The sequence below is a fragment of the Lepidochelys kempii genome, chromosome 15, assembly GCF_965140285.1.
Source record: "Lepidochelys kempii isolate rLepKem1 chromosome 15, rLepKem1.hap1, whole genome shotgun sequence".
NCBI lineage: Eukaryota > Metazoa > Chordata > Testudines > Cheloniidae > Lepidochelys > Lepidochelys kempii.
The window spans coordinates 11,547,042-11,562,661 of record NC_136394.1 but is presented as its reverse complement, the minus strand read 5'-3'; the positions used below and the strand labels follow the sequence as shown (position 1 = coordinate 11,562,661).

Sequence of the window (15,620 nt, the reverse complement as noted above, 5' to 3'; positions counted from 1 at the left end):
CTTCTGACATTTCCGACAGCTTCACTGGAAGCAGCAGTGCTGTGAGTCTGTGTCTAGGAATGCACTCCTTTCTCCCACATTCCACATACATTGTATGCTGAAAGTGGGCCAGTGCTCACATCCCAGTGCCCCCTTACTATCAACGCCACACCACAGAACAGGCGTCACCATGGAAAATTGGAGAGCCCCTCCTCCCACTGCATAGCACCTCCTGACAAAAGCAGCCCCCTTAATGCCGCTGTCATGGACTGAACCCCCTCCATGGTTGAGTCCATGTGACCCCATAAATCTCGGCTCTTCAGACTAGACCTTTGAAGATCTGATCCAGAGATATGATAAGCAGCCTACTAGTCTGTGAAAGAAGCCAACAGATAAAACCCAACTTCAAAGTAATAAAAGGCACCCAGACAGCTAAGAAACTGGGAAGAGATTTTGTCTGGGGTTTCCTTAAAGCTAGGGAACATATATTCAATCTTCTATTTAAACAGGAAACATCTTATCAAGAAAATAATTCTACTTTTGAAACAAATGCTGGCCATCAGGCAGCAGCAGTTACTTCCCTTCTCAATTGTTTTATCAACCAATTATGAACATTATAGCTCTGATAAAAGGGTTTCTCTCAAAGAGGTGTTAATCTGTTTTTTACGTCTCAGGTTTTAGTTCTGAACTCCTGGCCAGAACCACCAATTGTTACCACTAATCTATGCTGGACAAACAAGTTGCACTAAAGGTGAACACACAAAAAAGTCAAGAAATTCCAAAGTTAACATTCCTACAGCTAAATTAGGTGGACCACCTAATGTGGGGTTTTGTGGCAGGGGCCAATATTTCCAGCTTGTGCATTTAAAATAATTCACATAGGTGGCCTTAGAGTGTGTGTTTGCAAACTGCATCTTTATCTGGTTTTGGGAAGTTGTCATGAATTCTGTGTTTCTCCTGCAAGGGTTGGGGACAGAATGCACTAACAAACTTGCCACAATAGAGGCTGTTTTCTTTACAATGCTTTTAGACATTTGACATTAACTGTTGCAAGAGAAAAAGAAACCTGAACTCTGGCCTTGACAGGTAAAAGAAAAACTTCCATTTACAAATTAATTCCATTTTAAATCACTTTCCAGGCTCCCCACTAGTTCAGTTTAGATTTAGGAACTCAAACAGATAATCCTAGGGGTTCTGAATGGCAAGGAGTTACATGCTGCACATTCTAAAATGCTCTAGGGTTTTTAAAGTGGCACTTTAGATGCCAGGGATGGTAGTGAACAAGCCATGGACTGTGGGACTCCTCAGCATTTCCACCATCCTATAAGATATGCAGATCACTGTTGATGCACAGAGGGGCACTTCAGTTTATTCATGGGACTGGTAGTAACTGGGGGACGCGGAGGAGCTCTAAGCAGGCTTGCCATCTACTGGGGAGGCTGTAGTGTGCCTTTTTTTCCTGGTCCTGGAGGCACTCCAAGTGTCTTGATGCAGACCCAATGCCTCCTTATACTTCCAAGGCATTTACAACACAAGATGTGCCTAACAGGGGTCATATGGTATAATGGAAGGTCTGATCGCAGTGATCAGCTACTGAAATATTTCATCATGTATCCGAGTGAAACTCCTGTAAGCAGTCATACCTCTCAAACGGTACAAAAACAGGGAGTGAAGTACCACACGTTTACTATGTTATTACCTATTGCTTCTAACTTTAAACCATAACATTCTCAAGCCGTGAGTGACAGCTCCTCATAGGGGTACACAGATAAGCACGACACTCAAAGAATGAGCATCTGAAATAAGCAGCAACAGATGGATCTCTCTCATCACCACCACCACACACTTGCTTAACTCAGAAAGCTTAAAAGCTTCCTGAATGTATTCATCTGCATGCTAAGAAGCAAGAGAAATTCTGTAATTGTCTATTAGATGTGTTTCTGGGCACAGCAACATGTCCTTTGTAAACAGTGCACATCTCTAGTAACAAAATGTGCACTAACCTCACTGCCCTCATGCTTTAGGGACTTCCCAACCCATAGCTTTTGTCAATTTAGATTAAATTCTTCAAGCACCCCTTTGTCTCATTTGTTTGTAAACCACCATGCACACTTCGGGCACAGTCAGTAATGACTTTGATAATAATGCCCTGGAAGACAACCTGAACTAGACAACTGAAAATAAAAGCTCAGAATGGAATATCCAACTCTACCTTATATAGAGTGGCCACCGAGATCTTGCAGTAGCTGCACCCTCCCTGAGGAATTCTAACTATTCAGATGACAGACCACCTGCAAAGTGCTTCATTGTTTTTTTAACCCCAATGAAAATTCAGGGCGACCTGTGGGCAAACAAGCACTTAGGAACGGTTTCTCTCTAAATCAGATAGCCAGAGTGAGATTCAACAGCTAAACACCTCATCCACTGCCCAGACATCTCTAAAGAGACACTCCCATGAGGATGACTGGATAAAGCATTGACCTTTCACCCCTGGAACTCTACCAGGAGTTTACTGTAACTGCCAGAATATGCAAGGGGGTGGAAGGGAGGAAGAGAAGAGAAGAAAAAGGACAAGAAGCAGGTAGAGATGAAAAATGATGCATTTTGTAACTTCCTTTCATTACAAGGAACATAATGACAGGTTTCAGAGTAACAGCCGTGTTAGTCTGTATTCGCAAAAAGAAAAGGAGTACTTGTGGCACCTTAGAGACTAACCAACTTATTTGAGCATAAGCTTTCGTGAGCTACAGCTCACTTCATCGGATGCATCCTTTTCTTTAAGGAACATAATGAATCTCAGCCCTAAATATATCTGCAGCACACACAAACCTGGTAGTATTTACAAATAAACAGCAAAAAGAAGGCCAGAGGAAGTGTTAGATATCTGTCCGACATCTTAAACTGTATGCTATATTGTTTAGTTTGAATCTTTATCCCACAAAACGTAGCACATTAGCCTTGGAGCCATCTGAAGTCCTAATCCTGTCCACAAAAAACTAAAAAAAAATTTTTTTTTTAATTTATTTGACCACTTGTCAGTGGAGGGCAAGCAGATTTTCTTGGAAAGTGTGGAGTCTTAAGTCAATTTCTGCTAAATTTAAGCACGAACTTAAAAGTTTCTACTTCCATGATGCAGTGGTGTCTTCCTGTTTCATGTTGCAACTTTACACTGCTCCATGGGGTAGCTATGAAGTACAATGGAGGAAAGCACCAGAGTGCTATTCAAAAAGTGAGGTTGCAATACAACACCACCCCTCAGCATGGTCACAGAGGTGTGTTGCTGTCCCCAATAGTAGACAGCATTAAGATATGGACACAGTTATGACAAAATTGTGCTAGGAGCTTCCCCCCCCCACCCCAAACTTTCCTGAAGGAAGAGAGTCAGAGAGACTACAGCACACTGCATCCTTTATCACAACTGTTTTTATCTCTTTCAAACCACAGAACTCATTTCAGATGGCCAGCTCACCCCTCACCTCTGCCCCCCATTTCTGATCACCCACTCTCATTCAAAACACATCCAATATCCCTATGGCAAACATAATTCTTTATACAGAAAAGCAATATCAGTGACGTATTTTTAGCTTTAGTAGGATATTTTCAACTAGGAAAAAGAAAGAGAAACTAGCAACAAGTAACCAACGCAGGCCATCAGTAGCCTGATGTTTTATCTACTGTCTAGCATAGGGTGATCTACCTACCTTAAGGTGATACCATGGAATAAAGTCACACTCTGAAGGCAACAGAACTTGCATCTCTATGTTGCTAGGGTAGGAAGTTTAAAATTATGCCCAGACACAATTAAACAGATTTTCCTTCCAGTAATCCTATTGATGATAATTCAGACATAAGCATCAGCAAGAAGGGGACACCACTATGCCTATTCAGACATTCCTGAAATATAAAGGAAAGCCTGACAAATGGAAACCTGGGCAAGACCTCATATGGCCATTGCCCATGGGACTGAATCTCAGTGGTGGCTGGGGACACCTGGAAGCAGAAACAGGTGGAAATGGCCTCATGCAAAGGCATATTTAGAGTAGACAAATGCCTCTCCTAAAAAATATCAGCAAATAACTCAGTAGGTTCAAGCCAAAGCACTAGCTAGCCAACAGACACAATTTAAGATGTCCAAGCTACATGTCAAATAGGAACTTATCACTTTCCTCTCCAGCCATACCTACAGAAGATACAGAATCTACGGACACAGCCTTTGCATGCTATTCAAGAAAGGAGGGAAGTGACAAAGTTTAAATCCTCAGAGATGCACAGGTGTCAGTTGCTACCAGCTTGAAGTGTTATCAGAAGGCTAGCCTGACTGAGGATAAACAAAGCTAACGGGCCTGGAGAGGCGCCAATCTGCATGATGGGAAATTATGTGCCAGGCGAAAAAGTCAGCTAATCCACAGGAAGCCTGTAAACAACTCTCCAGAAGAGCTGCCGGAACTCTCAGCTACCAGAGTCTTCCTTCCAGTAGAGGCCTTTTAAAGTTTGGCATTGGGATATTAAACACAAGATTAGAGACAAGCTGAGCTGCAGAGTGAGAAGAGAAAGGGCGAGTCAGTCAATTAAACCTGGAATTTGTTGTTTTAGCACACAGCCCCTCCCTGGAACAAGAAGAAAGGGAAAGGCAGTTTCCTTGATTGTAGTTTCTCACAGTGTAGTGTAGTTCAGCACAGTAGCTTAAGCAAGTGTTGTAGCCAGTCAAGGGAACAAGGCAGAAGGGAAGCACAACATCAATTAGACCCAGTGATTTGATGCATGTCACAGGACAGGAGAGTTTGGCATCTTTTGTTGGCCTGGTATGATTAGACTCTTCACTAGGAAATCAAGCTAGTGCACAGCACAACATCCTGCCTTTACTTGGACTCGTGCAGCTCCACTGAAGGCCATGCAGGCTGCGCAGGTGTCACTAAGGGCAGAATTTGACTGTCTCCATCAGCCCATTATGAAGATCATGTGGTTCACATCTGCTACGACATCACTTGAGAGCTGCCCCACATCTTGCATAGTAGCCTGAAAGGTCACATAGCAAAAAGCACCTAGACAAGTGTAAGCTAAAACCTGTATTCAAAGTTAGTTTACTCCAAGGAAGCCCTACAGGCATCAGGTAGGGAAGTCTTTGCTTTGTGATGGTGCTCTGTACCGTCATGCACATCTGAGTTTGACTACTGGTACCAAGTTGGCAGGGGCTAAGGGAGAGGAAGCCTGAGTGCTTAACCCCAAGGTTGTTTTTGAGTGTGGACAAGAGAAGACTTAGAGTTCTGGGACGCTTATCGTCCAGTACCTTTGATTTGACATTATGCCACTGAACCCTAGCTCTCCAGTGCTACGGTATTTGACAAAGTATTAGTTTCCAGTATTTGAAAACTGGGAGATAATCTAAATAATGACTAAAATTAACATCTCTTATGACCTGCCAGAGCTAGAAACATTTTGCCAGCCCAATATGTTTTTCTGGACACCAGTAACCAGAATGTAGGATCTTTACTTTAAAAACACAGGACAGACACTTCTCCTGGCACATATCACCCAGCTCCCAAACCCCCCTTTCCCTGGGCACAGACAAAATAAGCAAGGGTGAAAGGAAAAAGCCAAATGAAGCTAGAACCTTAAGAGACAGATCAACAGCTGTTATACAACTGCTACTCATAGTGGAGTCAGCAGAAGCTGCATGGGTTCAGAATCAGGACCCCTTAGAAAATGCAATTAATGTAGCAAGAATTGGATAAATTGCTCATGGAACAGATTACATGCATGAAATCCTGCTGCCAAGGAGCAGAGGATTTCAAAGGCCTCTTCACTCTCTGCTGCTAGCAATGTGGCCAAAGGATATTATGGCAAACTCTAGATATAAATAGCTTGACAGGAAGAAAGTATGTTTGGGGAACTCAAAACCTTCCTGCACATCTTCCAGCACCTCTCCCCGCCAAGCCTCAATAGCTCCCTCAAGCCAAAGACAAAGGCAAAGAGAGGGAACCACAGCTACTCAAACTGCCTTTACCTAGTTCAATTGGCACTATCTTGGGATGTGGTAGAAGAGAAATATGCAGCATCTCACCTATCTGCTTCCACCACTAAATCAGAGTTTTCATTTTTAGTTTAATCTTAGTTTGTGTGTTGTACATGTGTAAGCAGCACTTCTCCAGATTGTTTCAAATGGCTATTAGAATTGCAACCGAGTTTCAAAGTGCTATGCCAGCATTAGAATATGGTAGTGAGCAGGAGCACGTGATCATTCTGCAAGATTTTCCTGAGTTAGGCATAAAGGTGGCATAAAATACTGCAGCCAGTTTAAACCCTGTAAGTGTCAATACTCAGCATACAGGCTAACACACTGGTGGATGAACACAGGAAAAAAGTAATGTCTAAAAACAGGCTAGATTTAACCTACCGGAAGCAGGAGCTGTGCCAAGCTTCATTAACAGTCCTATACAGTCGTTCACCAGCAGCAATGCTGTCCCCACAGCCCAGACATCTCCAGACCTCGTCACCTACACACAAAAGCATAGGGTTATTAGAATGGCTATCAAACAGCATAAGCTCCCTTCATGCTATCAGGCAAGAATTCCCATAACCTCTGTTAGGACAATCCTTGAGTTACATGTTCAATGTCAATTCCTCCATGGATAGAAAAGTAAAAGCCAGTGCCACTCTCTGACAGCCAACCCTAGAAAATGGGGGGCATTTCCAACTGGAACCTTAACACACTTGTGCACATTTTTGTCCAAAGATCTGTATGCCTCACTGTCATGGCCATCAGTGTCATTGTGCTCTACAGTATAAAGCAGGAGAACTCTCAGCAAAATAAATCAAGCAGTCACACTTGGGTGCCTTTCTCCCATGCACAGAAATGACTAGGACAAACTGGTTCAGTATTTCAGCTCTTACTCAGAAGCGTTATATGCTATTTTCTAGCTACACAGAGCTCTTCTTCAGGAACTGATGCTGGTGTCTTTCCCCAGCAGAAATTGGTCCAATAAAAGATATTACCTCACCAATCCCGTCTCTCTAATATCCTGGGACCAAGAGAGCTACATCACTACTACAAGGCATTTATACGGCCTAAAGACAATTCCAGTGGAAAGCGGCAACTGGGTTTTGGAAAAGATTAACAAATCCCATAGGCTTACTGTTTCCTGGGGTTACCAACCCTTCAGAAGCAGCTAGAGACTGCCAGAAGGATTTTAAGGCCTCTACTAGAACAGCCATGATGATATGACAAGTTCCCAAGGAGTTTACAAGCTTGAACAACAAAAGGATTTTAAGGATGGGGGAGTGTGTGCTTGGCGTAGGAGGACAGACTACTTCAAGTGTAGAGGGCAGCATGGCAGTCATGAAGCTAGGACTAAAGGAAACTAAGGAGGAGCTGGTGGGGGAGGTTCTGTGGCCTGTGATGTGCAGGAGGTCAGACTACATGATCATGATGGTCCCTTCTGGCCTGAAAGTCTATCCATCTATGAGGCAAAGAGATGATTGGGAAGTGAGAGCAAAGTTTAGGTGGTGTCAAGAGTGTGGAAGGACAAGGCACATAACTGGGCAGTTCTAAAAATGCACCTTTTTTCTACCCAAAGTTTTCTTCAATTGAGGTTGCATGGAAATGATATGCTAAAAGAAAAAACTCACTCGTTGTTAACCAAGCATTGATCTCAAAGGCCAGACTTCCAGTTTATGAGCAGCCAGTTTTAAGAGAACAAGAAAGCCTGACAGAAGCTCAGTCAACCTCACCACCACCACCTCCCTGAGCAACATGTAACAAGAGTTGGCTCCTGTTCAGGGTCACCTGTTAGCACCGAGTGTCTGCAGCAAATTAGAACTGGACAGGGTACAGCACTGACATATGCAATGGCTTCCTGGGGAGCAAAAGCCATTTCCAAATGTCTTTCTACAGTTACCACCCTCTGTGCATTCATAAAGAGTGGCTACAGGAGCCGGAGTTTCTGCTCAGTGGATTAATTTTTCTGGGACTCTCAAACTGCAGGTTCCTTGTTTGCTCAAGACGCAGAAGCAAAGATTCCACTCAGGATCCCCCAGCCCCAGATTCAGCATTAATCACTCTGAAGGACTCAGAGGGCTAGAAACTAAGATGCACATGCATCTATTTACAGGTTGTATTTTCCAAATCTTCAAGATACTGCATTTGAGACATAGACCCTGGGTATAAGACCACAAACACTGCAGGGTTTCTACTCTTCACTAGAAACTTAGAAAGAAAGAAATTTAATGCCTGAAATCCATCCTTCACATGCTTAGGTAACCAGACCAAGCAGAACAGAGCTCCTGTGTTACTTTTCTCCTCACGTATGATCAACTCCAGCAGATACACTCCATTGTCCAATGCTGAAAGGAGAACACACTGGTGTGTTTCAGGATTCACAACTGAAGTCTCTTTTCAAAACAACCCCAGGTGTCAAAGGGAGTCAGGTTTATTTCCTCATCTTGTCAATTCTTTGCCTGGTTCTCCAACATCAAGGTTTGGGATGGAGATGAAGTTGCCAGATCAAACTCTCAATCTCCTCAACAACCCACGCACGTTGAGAAATGCTTGTCTAGAACAAGAATGAACAAAGAGAAGACTATATTTAGCCGTTACATAGCTCTTCAGAGTTTGAAAGCACTGTATGATGGACTAGCCAACTCCTGTATGAGGACAATTACCCTTGTTTTACAGATGGAGAAACTGAGGCACAGAGACAGGAAATAATTTGCACAAGGCCATAGAGCAAATCTGTGGCAGAACTGAGATGCGAACCCACAGTTCCTGGCTATTTCCCAACATATTCTATCTACTGAACTATGCTGCACCACACAAAATGCTGAAGGAAATCACTTTAAAAGAGTCAAGTTAACCCAGCTGCCATGAGACTAGAGCGCCTAAACTGACATTTTGAATGATAGCATCTCTCAATGAGCCCAGATGCCACAACAAGCAGCACACTTTACATCACTGAATAAATTGCTTCAGGGTCAAGCCTTTTTGGTGATCCTCTTGCCCAGCTGCAATTAAGCTAAAGGCTCCCTTGTCTTTAAATGCTTGTGATGAGTGGCCCCACTGTAACTATTCCCTCTCAGCACCATTAGATGGTTCATGTCAGTGAAATTTTAAAAACACAATCCAAAAACACGACAGTAGTGATTGGGGGGGGGGGGGGTTGCATTTCCAGTGTCCCAGCTTTCCTTTATGCTTTGAAGAACTAATCTCTATTACCTTGGTGTCACACTGCTTGGGAGATCCCACCTCAGGGTACTGTTCAAAAGGACGATTAAAAGCACAAAAGCAGGAGCATGACACTGGGCTGCAGCTCCCTTAACAGTGTCAGCACTAGAAACCTCCAACATCCCAACAGCTGCACTCCTGGAAACAGAGTGGCAGTGGGGATTATGAAGGAGACTGAACTGTTCCAATTTACTCAGGCCGATAAGCTCTCTCATGAAACACTATGGCCCTCTTTTGCGAGTCCATATTGGACGAGGCAGCTCAACTGCACTCTCAGCCTTGCTCTTTGGATCACATCTAATAGCTAGGGAATTTTCAATCACCAGATATGAGAAGCCAACCTAAATAACCTGCCATGGACCTCTAGGCACAGTGCATTCTGCACACCTCAGATGAAAAGGTCAACAACTTGCTCATCAAGGACAATGAACAAAGAATTTGTGCATTCATGACAGCTCAAGAGCTAGCAGTTAGTTTCTATTGCACCAGGTAGAAACAGATGAGTAGAGTTATCCTGACAACCTATGGCAAAGAAAGAACCTGGAAGAGTAGACAAGGCAGGGCACCACAATGGAGAGGAGCCAAAACTAGAAGAAAAACCTGATTCTATAAACCATTAATTAGACTTAAATAATTATTAACATTTGCTCTAGGTACTCTCCTCAAGCACCCTTAGGAGAATCTTTCATTGAAGAACCTCTCCCCCTAAGTTGCTTATGGCTTTTCTAAATATTAACAGATATTTAACTCAGTTTCCTGGTCTCATCCTCAGCATTCGTAATGGGACAGGAAGCTGCAAGGGATAGGAAGTCACGAGTCTCTCACCCTTAGTGCAGAGATCAGTATATGTACACGTATCTAAACTTTTCAAAAACAGCAGCAATGTAACTCAAGCCACTAACAAGACCTGCCCTAACAAAAAAGTGTTTGCTAGTTTAAGTGACACTGTCCATACAAATTGAGTCAAGCTCATCTAAACTACAAATGTATCACATAATCAATTCTTCCTCCAGTTACCTTTGGCTCAGTACCATAAGCTTCTTTACCCCTTTCTGCTGGAATATAGGACTCCAGTTGACCTTATTCACAGATACCATGTTGATCTAAAACCCAAAAGAAAGCTGCAGAAGGCCACAGCCTCTGCTTCATTCACTCAGTATAGGAATGCATGTTTCAGTTTCCAATAAGCCGAATGCATGTTCCAGAGTAAAGGGCGAGTCCCCGAACCCACGTGCCTGAAAACTTACACATGAGGACAGGGAACAAAACCGCTCAACTTCCCCAAAAATGTAAATAAAAAATGCAATAGGTGAACTAGTTCTGGACTTCCTGCCTTCCTGTTGGATAAAACAGTCTCTGTGCATGAGATACATATTCTTTACATCCAACTCCCTCTATTTAGTGCCATAAGCATACAATTGTACTGTACAAAACAGAGCCTTCGCTCCGAGGAGTTTAAAGGCACAAGTTACCACACTGTTAGTTAACAGTGATGGACAGTCATCCAAAAGGCTGATACAGGACTTTACAAATTCAAGTAAGTTCTCACTAATCACCTCACTTGCTAGGCAATGTTAAACAGCTGTTGCATTGCAGTGGCAAGACTACACAATCGTTCAGGAAAACAAGTGAAAAATTCTGTATTCAGCTGAAGCAACCTCTTGTTGGCTTAAGTATCCAGGAGAAACAGTGAGGATGAAAAAGACAACAGAAGTATGTAATCAACAAAGTATGTCATTTAACTCAAATTCCCCCTGGACAACAAGAATGCTGCTGGGTGAAGGAGCATAGGAAGTGCCTCACTGATTAGCAGTGTACCCTCTGCAGATAATCTGTAAGGCTAACCCTCAACTAGAAAGATGGTAGCTGCAACGGAATATCTCAAAGTGAGAGGAGTATAAAGCATGGGTGGAACCTCAACAACAAAGGACCCCATTGGGATTTTGCATGTCTAGGAATGCATGTCTCTGCGTAAAGAGAAATCAGACACAATAAAAGACCACAACTGAGTGCCAAAAACAGATTAGTCTGGATGCCTACACAGAGAAAGAGAAAACAGCCACTTGTGGACCACGGGGGCAGGAAAGCCATTTACAACGCGAGACACCACTGAATTCTACTCTTTTTTTCAAGCTTTCTGTATGACTGCCGGGCCAACGTATCTCAACAGATCTGTCTGTATGCCCAGCTCACTATGCCTGCAGGACAGGTTGGAAAATTCTGCTGAAATTTTCACCGAAGCTTTAAAAAAAAACTGTTACAGATCAAAATTTAAGACCAAGAGGGAGTTGCAATAGCCAATGAAAGAAACTATAAAGATTCAACAGCAATTTTACATTACCAAGGGAGATATTTACATAGTCTTTCAGCAGAAGTAACACTGTGCAAATTAAGCCTCAAGTTGATGCCCAGGTTCCACTGCCCAGAAAAGGATGTAAGAAACTGGAAAACATAAAAATATTTGCAGTCTCCACCACTAGAGAGAAGCAGGGTCACTCTGAACTTACATGTCAGCTATGACATGTGCAGCAGTTTAAGGAGCTCCACATCCAGCCTTTAACTGGGTCGTTATTAGGCACAAGCTCATAAGTGACTTCCTGATACCATGCATCCACTTCTGTGTCAGGCTGTTCTGCACTCAGCTGGCAATTCACAGCCTAAACCAGTCTCTCCCACCCACCCATATCAGTGTGCTCGTGATGGAGAAAAAGCAAAAACTTATAGCCCAACACTCATACAGATGGCTTGGCTGGCCCTGTCCACCAAGCCCTAAAGGTGGTGTGTGGAGATTATAGGGAGGATGTGAGGGGAGAGGCTTCGCCAGGACTCCATGGAAGGGGTATGGAAGGGGCTATACCCTGACTATAGGGGGATGTGAGCAGAGAGGCTACGCCCGGACTCCGGGGGGATGTGAGGGGAGAGGCTGTACCCGGACTACAGGAAAGGGGCTAGGCCCAGACTCCGGGGGGGATGTGAGGGGGAGGGGCTACGCCTAGACTCCGGGGGGGGGGGAATGTGAGGGGAAGGGGCTACTCTAGGGAAGGGGCTACGCCCGGACTCCGGGGGGGGGATGGGAGGGGAGAGGCTACGCCAGGACTCTAGGGAAGGGGCTACGCCCGGACTCCGGGGGGGGGGGGGGGATGTGAGGGGAGAGGCTGTACCCGGACTACAGGAAAGGGGCTAGGCCCGGACTCTGGGGGGATGTGAGAGGGAGGGGCTACGCCTGGACTCCGGGGGGGGGAGATGGGAGGGGAGAGGCTACGCCAGGACTCTAGGGAAGGGGCTACACCCGGACTCCGGGGGGGGGGGGATGTGAGGGGAGAGGCTGTACCCGGACTACAGGAAAGGGGCTAGGCCCGGACTCCGGCGGGGGGTGGGGGGATGTAAGGGGAGAGGCTGTACCCAGACTACAGGAAAGGGGCTAGGCCCGGACTCCGGGGGGGGGGGTGGGGATGTGAGGGGAGAGGCTGTACCCAGACTACAGGAAAGGGGCTAGGACCGGACTCCGGGGGGGGGATGTGAGGGGAGAGGCTGTACCCAGACTACAGGAAAGGGGCTAGGCCCGGACTCCTGGGGGGGGGGGTGTGAGGGAAAAGGCTGTACCCAGACTACAGGAAAGGGGCTAGGCCCGGACTCCTGGGGGGGGGGGGTGAGGGAAAAGGCTGTACCCGGACTACAGGAAAGGGGCTAGGACCGGACTCCGGGGGGATGTGAGGGGGAGGGGCTGTACCCGGACTACAGGAAAGGGGCTAGGACCGGACTCCGGGGGGGGGGATGTAAGGGGAGAGGCTGTACCCAGACTACAGGAAAGGGGCTAGGCCCGGACTCCGGGGGGTGGGGTGTGAGGGAAAAGGCTGTACCCGGACTACAGGAAAGGGGCTAGGCCCGGACTCCGGGGGGATGTGAGGGGGAGGGGCTGTACCCAGACTACAGGAAAGGGGCTAGGCCCGGACTCTGGGGGGGGGGGGATGTAAGGGGAGAGGCTGTACCCAGACTACAGGAAAGGGGCTAGGCCCGGACTCCGGGGGGGGGGGTGTGAGGGAAAAGGCTGTACCCGGACTACAGGAAAGGGGCTAGGCCCGGACTCCGGGGGGATGTGAGGGGGAGGGGCTGTACCCGGACTACAGGAAAGGGGCTAGGACCGGACTCTGGGGGGGGGGGGATGTAAGGGGAGAGGCTGTACCCAGACTACAGGAAAGGGGCTAGGCCCGGACTCCGGGGGGGGGTGTGAGGGAAAAGGCTGTACCCGGACTACAGGAAAGGGGCTAGGACCGGACTCCGGGGGGGGGGATGTAAGGGGAGAGGCTGTACCCAGACTACAGGAAAGGGGCTAGGCCCGGACTCCGGGGGGGGGGTGTGAGGGAAAAGGCTGTACCCGGACTACAGGAAAGGGGCTAGGCCCGGACTCCGGGGGGATGTGAGGGGGAGGGGCTGTACCCGGACTACAGGAAAGGGGCTAGGACCGGACTCTGGGCGGGGGGGGATGTAAGGGGAGAGGCTGTACCCAGACTACAGGAAAGGGGCTAGGCCCGGACTCCGGGGGGGGGGTGTGAGGGAAAAGGCTGTACCCGGACTACAGGAAAGGGGCTAGGCCCGGACTCCGGGGGGATGTGAGGGGGAGGGGCTGTGCCAGAGTCCCAGGACAGAGAGGTTATACCACGACCCTAGAGGAGAGACACTGGGGGAGAAAAGAGGGGCGCAGAGCAGCGGCCCCAGCTCCTCGCCAGCGCCTGTTGCCGACAGCCGCCGGCAGCACCTGTCCCCGCTGGGGCGGTCCCGGCGCGCAGAGCGCTCAGCGCCTCCGGCAGCCCAGCCAGTGACGGAGCCGCGCCCTGCAGCGGCCCGGGCCAGCGGGGCCAGACACCCCCAGTCCCAGGGCGGGGCCGAGGCAGCGCAGAGACCGGAGCTCACCTGGCGGCCCCTCCATCGCCCGGCCGGGCTCGCTCCCCTCAGTGCGGCACGCAACCAAAGCACCCCCACGCCTCCACCGGGTCTCCAGACCTCACCCGCACATGTGACGTCAGCCTCTACGGAGCGCGGGGTGGGTCATACCGCACCTGGCCCGGGGGACCTGCAACGCCCGCCCCGGGGCAAACACTGCCCCGCCCCTTCCCCGCCGCGGGCCAATCACAACCCCGCCCACCTCTAGAAGCCCCGCCACTTCCGTGCCACAGCCTACCCCCTTTTCCGGTGTGGGCCAATCACAGCTCGGCTTTGCCCGCTCCCACCTCCTCCCTAACTCCACACGTGCTAAACCAGCTGGGAGATTGGGGGCGGGACGTGGCTGCACCCTATCGCCGCCGCGCTCGCTCCCTGAGCGGGGGAAGTTGTAAAGGGAAGACACGAAAGGGTCGACCCCCATCTCCTGCCCTACTCTCAACCCCAAACCTCGCTCCCAAGCTGTGCCAGCCCCCCTCCTATTCCACCTCCAGGCGCCACAACCCTCTTCCTGTTCTCTAACAGCATGGGAAAGGCTTGATGCCCTCTCCTGGTACCCTCCTCGTTTTAATCTGGTGCGTGTGTGTTCCTTCTCTGTTCAATAGCGGCTTCTACTCCGCTCAACCCCTCCCCCATTCACACTTTTATCCTATGGTTTAGGTTTTTTGGTTTTCCTCTGAAATGGCAGGACTGTTAGTGGTGGTGCAACTCTTTCAACTATGTAAATGACATTAAAGGATAGGAAAGATTGAGTCCAGGCAGAAGTGCGAAAAGGCCATTCATGGGTCCCCACCCTTGAGCAGATTCATCCCCATAGGCAAGATAGCTTCCCCATTTTAAAAAATATTAATGTTACATTATTTGTTTCTCAAGACATAAGTAATAAACCAAAGGGATGCCTGCTTTTTTACTTTCTCTGTTGAAAGAGGCATAGTTCAATCTCACAGATGGCCTGTTTAGACTAGAAATAGCTGACCTATATGCTTGTACAGGTAACACCTTCAGCTCTAAGGTACATACTCTGTGTAAAAGGATCAGTGAGTATAGAGGATATCCCTTTACTCCCTGAAAAAGCACAAGATCAAATCCGCACAGACACACCCCTGGAACCCCGACCTGGGATATTCTATCTACTACCCAAGATCCATAAACTTGGAATTCCTGGGCGCCCCATCATCTCAGGCATTGGCACCCTGACAGCAAGATTGACTGGCTATGTAGACTCCCTCCTCAGGCCCTACGCTACCAGCACTCCCAGCTACCTTCGAGACACCACTGACTTTCTGAGGAAACTACAATAAATCGGTGATCTTCCTGATAACACCATCCTGGCCACTATGGATGTAGAAGCCCTCTACACCAACATTCCACACAAAGATGGACTACAAGCCGTCAAGAACACTATCCCCGATAATGTCACGGCTAACCTGGTGGCTGAACTTTGTGACTTTGTCCTTACCCATAACTATTTTACATTTGGGGACAA

The 15,620-nt window shown here is 47.5% G+C and overlaps 1 protein-coding gene across 3 annotated transcripts in view; it reads right to left on the bottom strand.

Annotated features, from left to right (window-relative positions):
- LIMK2 (LIM domain kinase 2) overlaps positions 1–14,307 on the bottom strand; it is a 43,981-nt gene extending 29,674 nt beyond the window's left edge. The window contains exons 1-2 of one of the 3 annotated variants that reach the window (XM_073313551.2): positions 14,108–14,307; positions 6,374–6,473 (exon numbers count right to left, since the gene is read on the bottom strand). In XM_073313551.2, the coding sequence (XP_073169652.1) occupies positions 6,374–6,473; positions 14,108–14,123 (116 nt within the window). In that variant the 5' untranslated portion in view covers positions 14,124–14,307. Of the gene's footprint in view, positions 1–6,373; positions 6,474–14,107 lie in introns of those variants that run through there. The other 2 variants (XM_073313553.2, XM_073313554.2) reach the window with 2 other exon arrangements.
- Between the last annotated feature and the right edge of the window lie 1,313 nt (positions 14,308–15,620).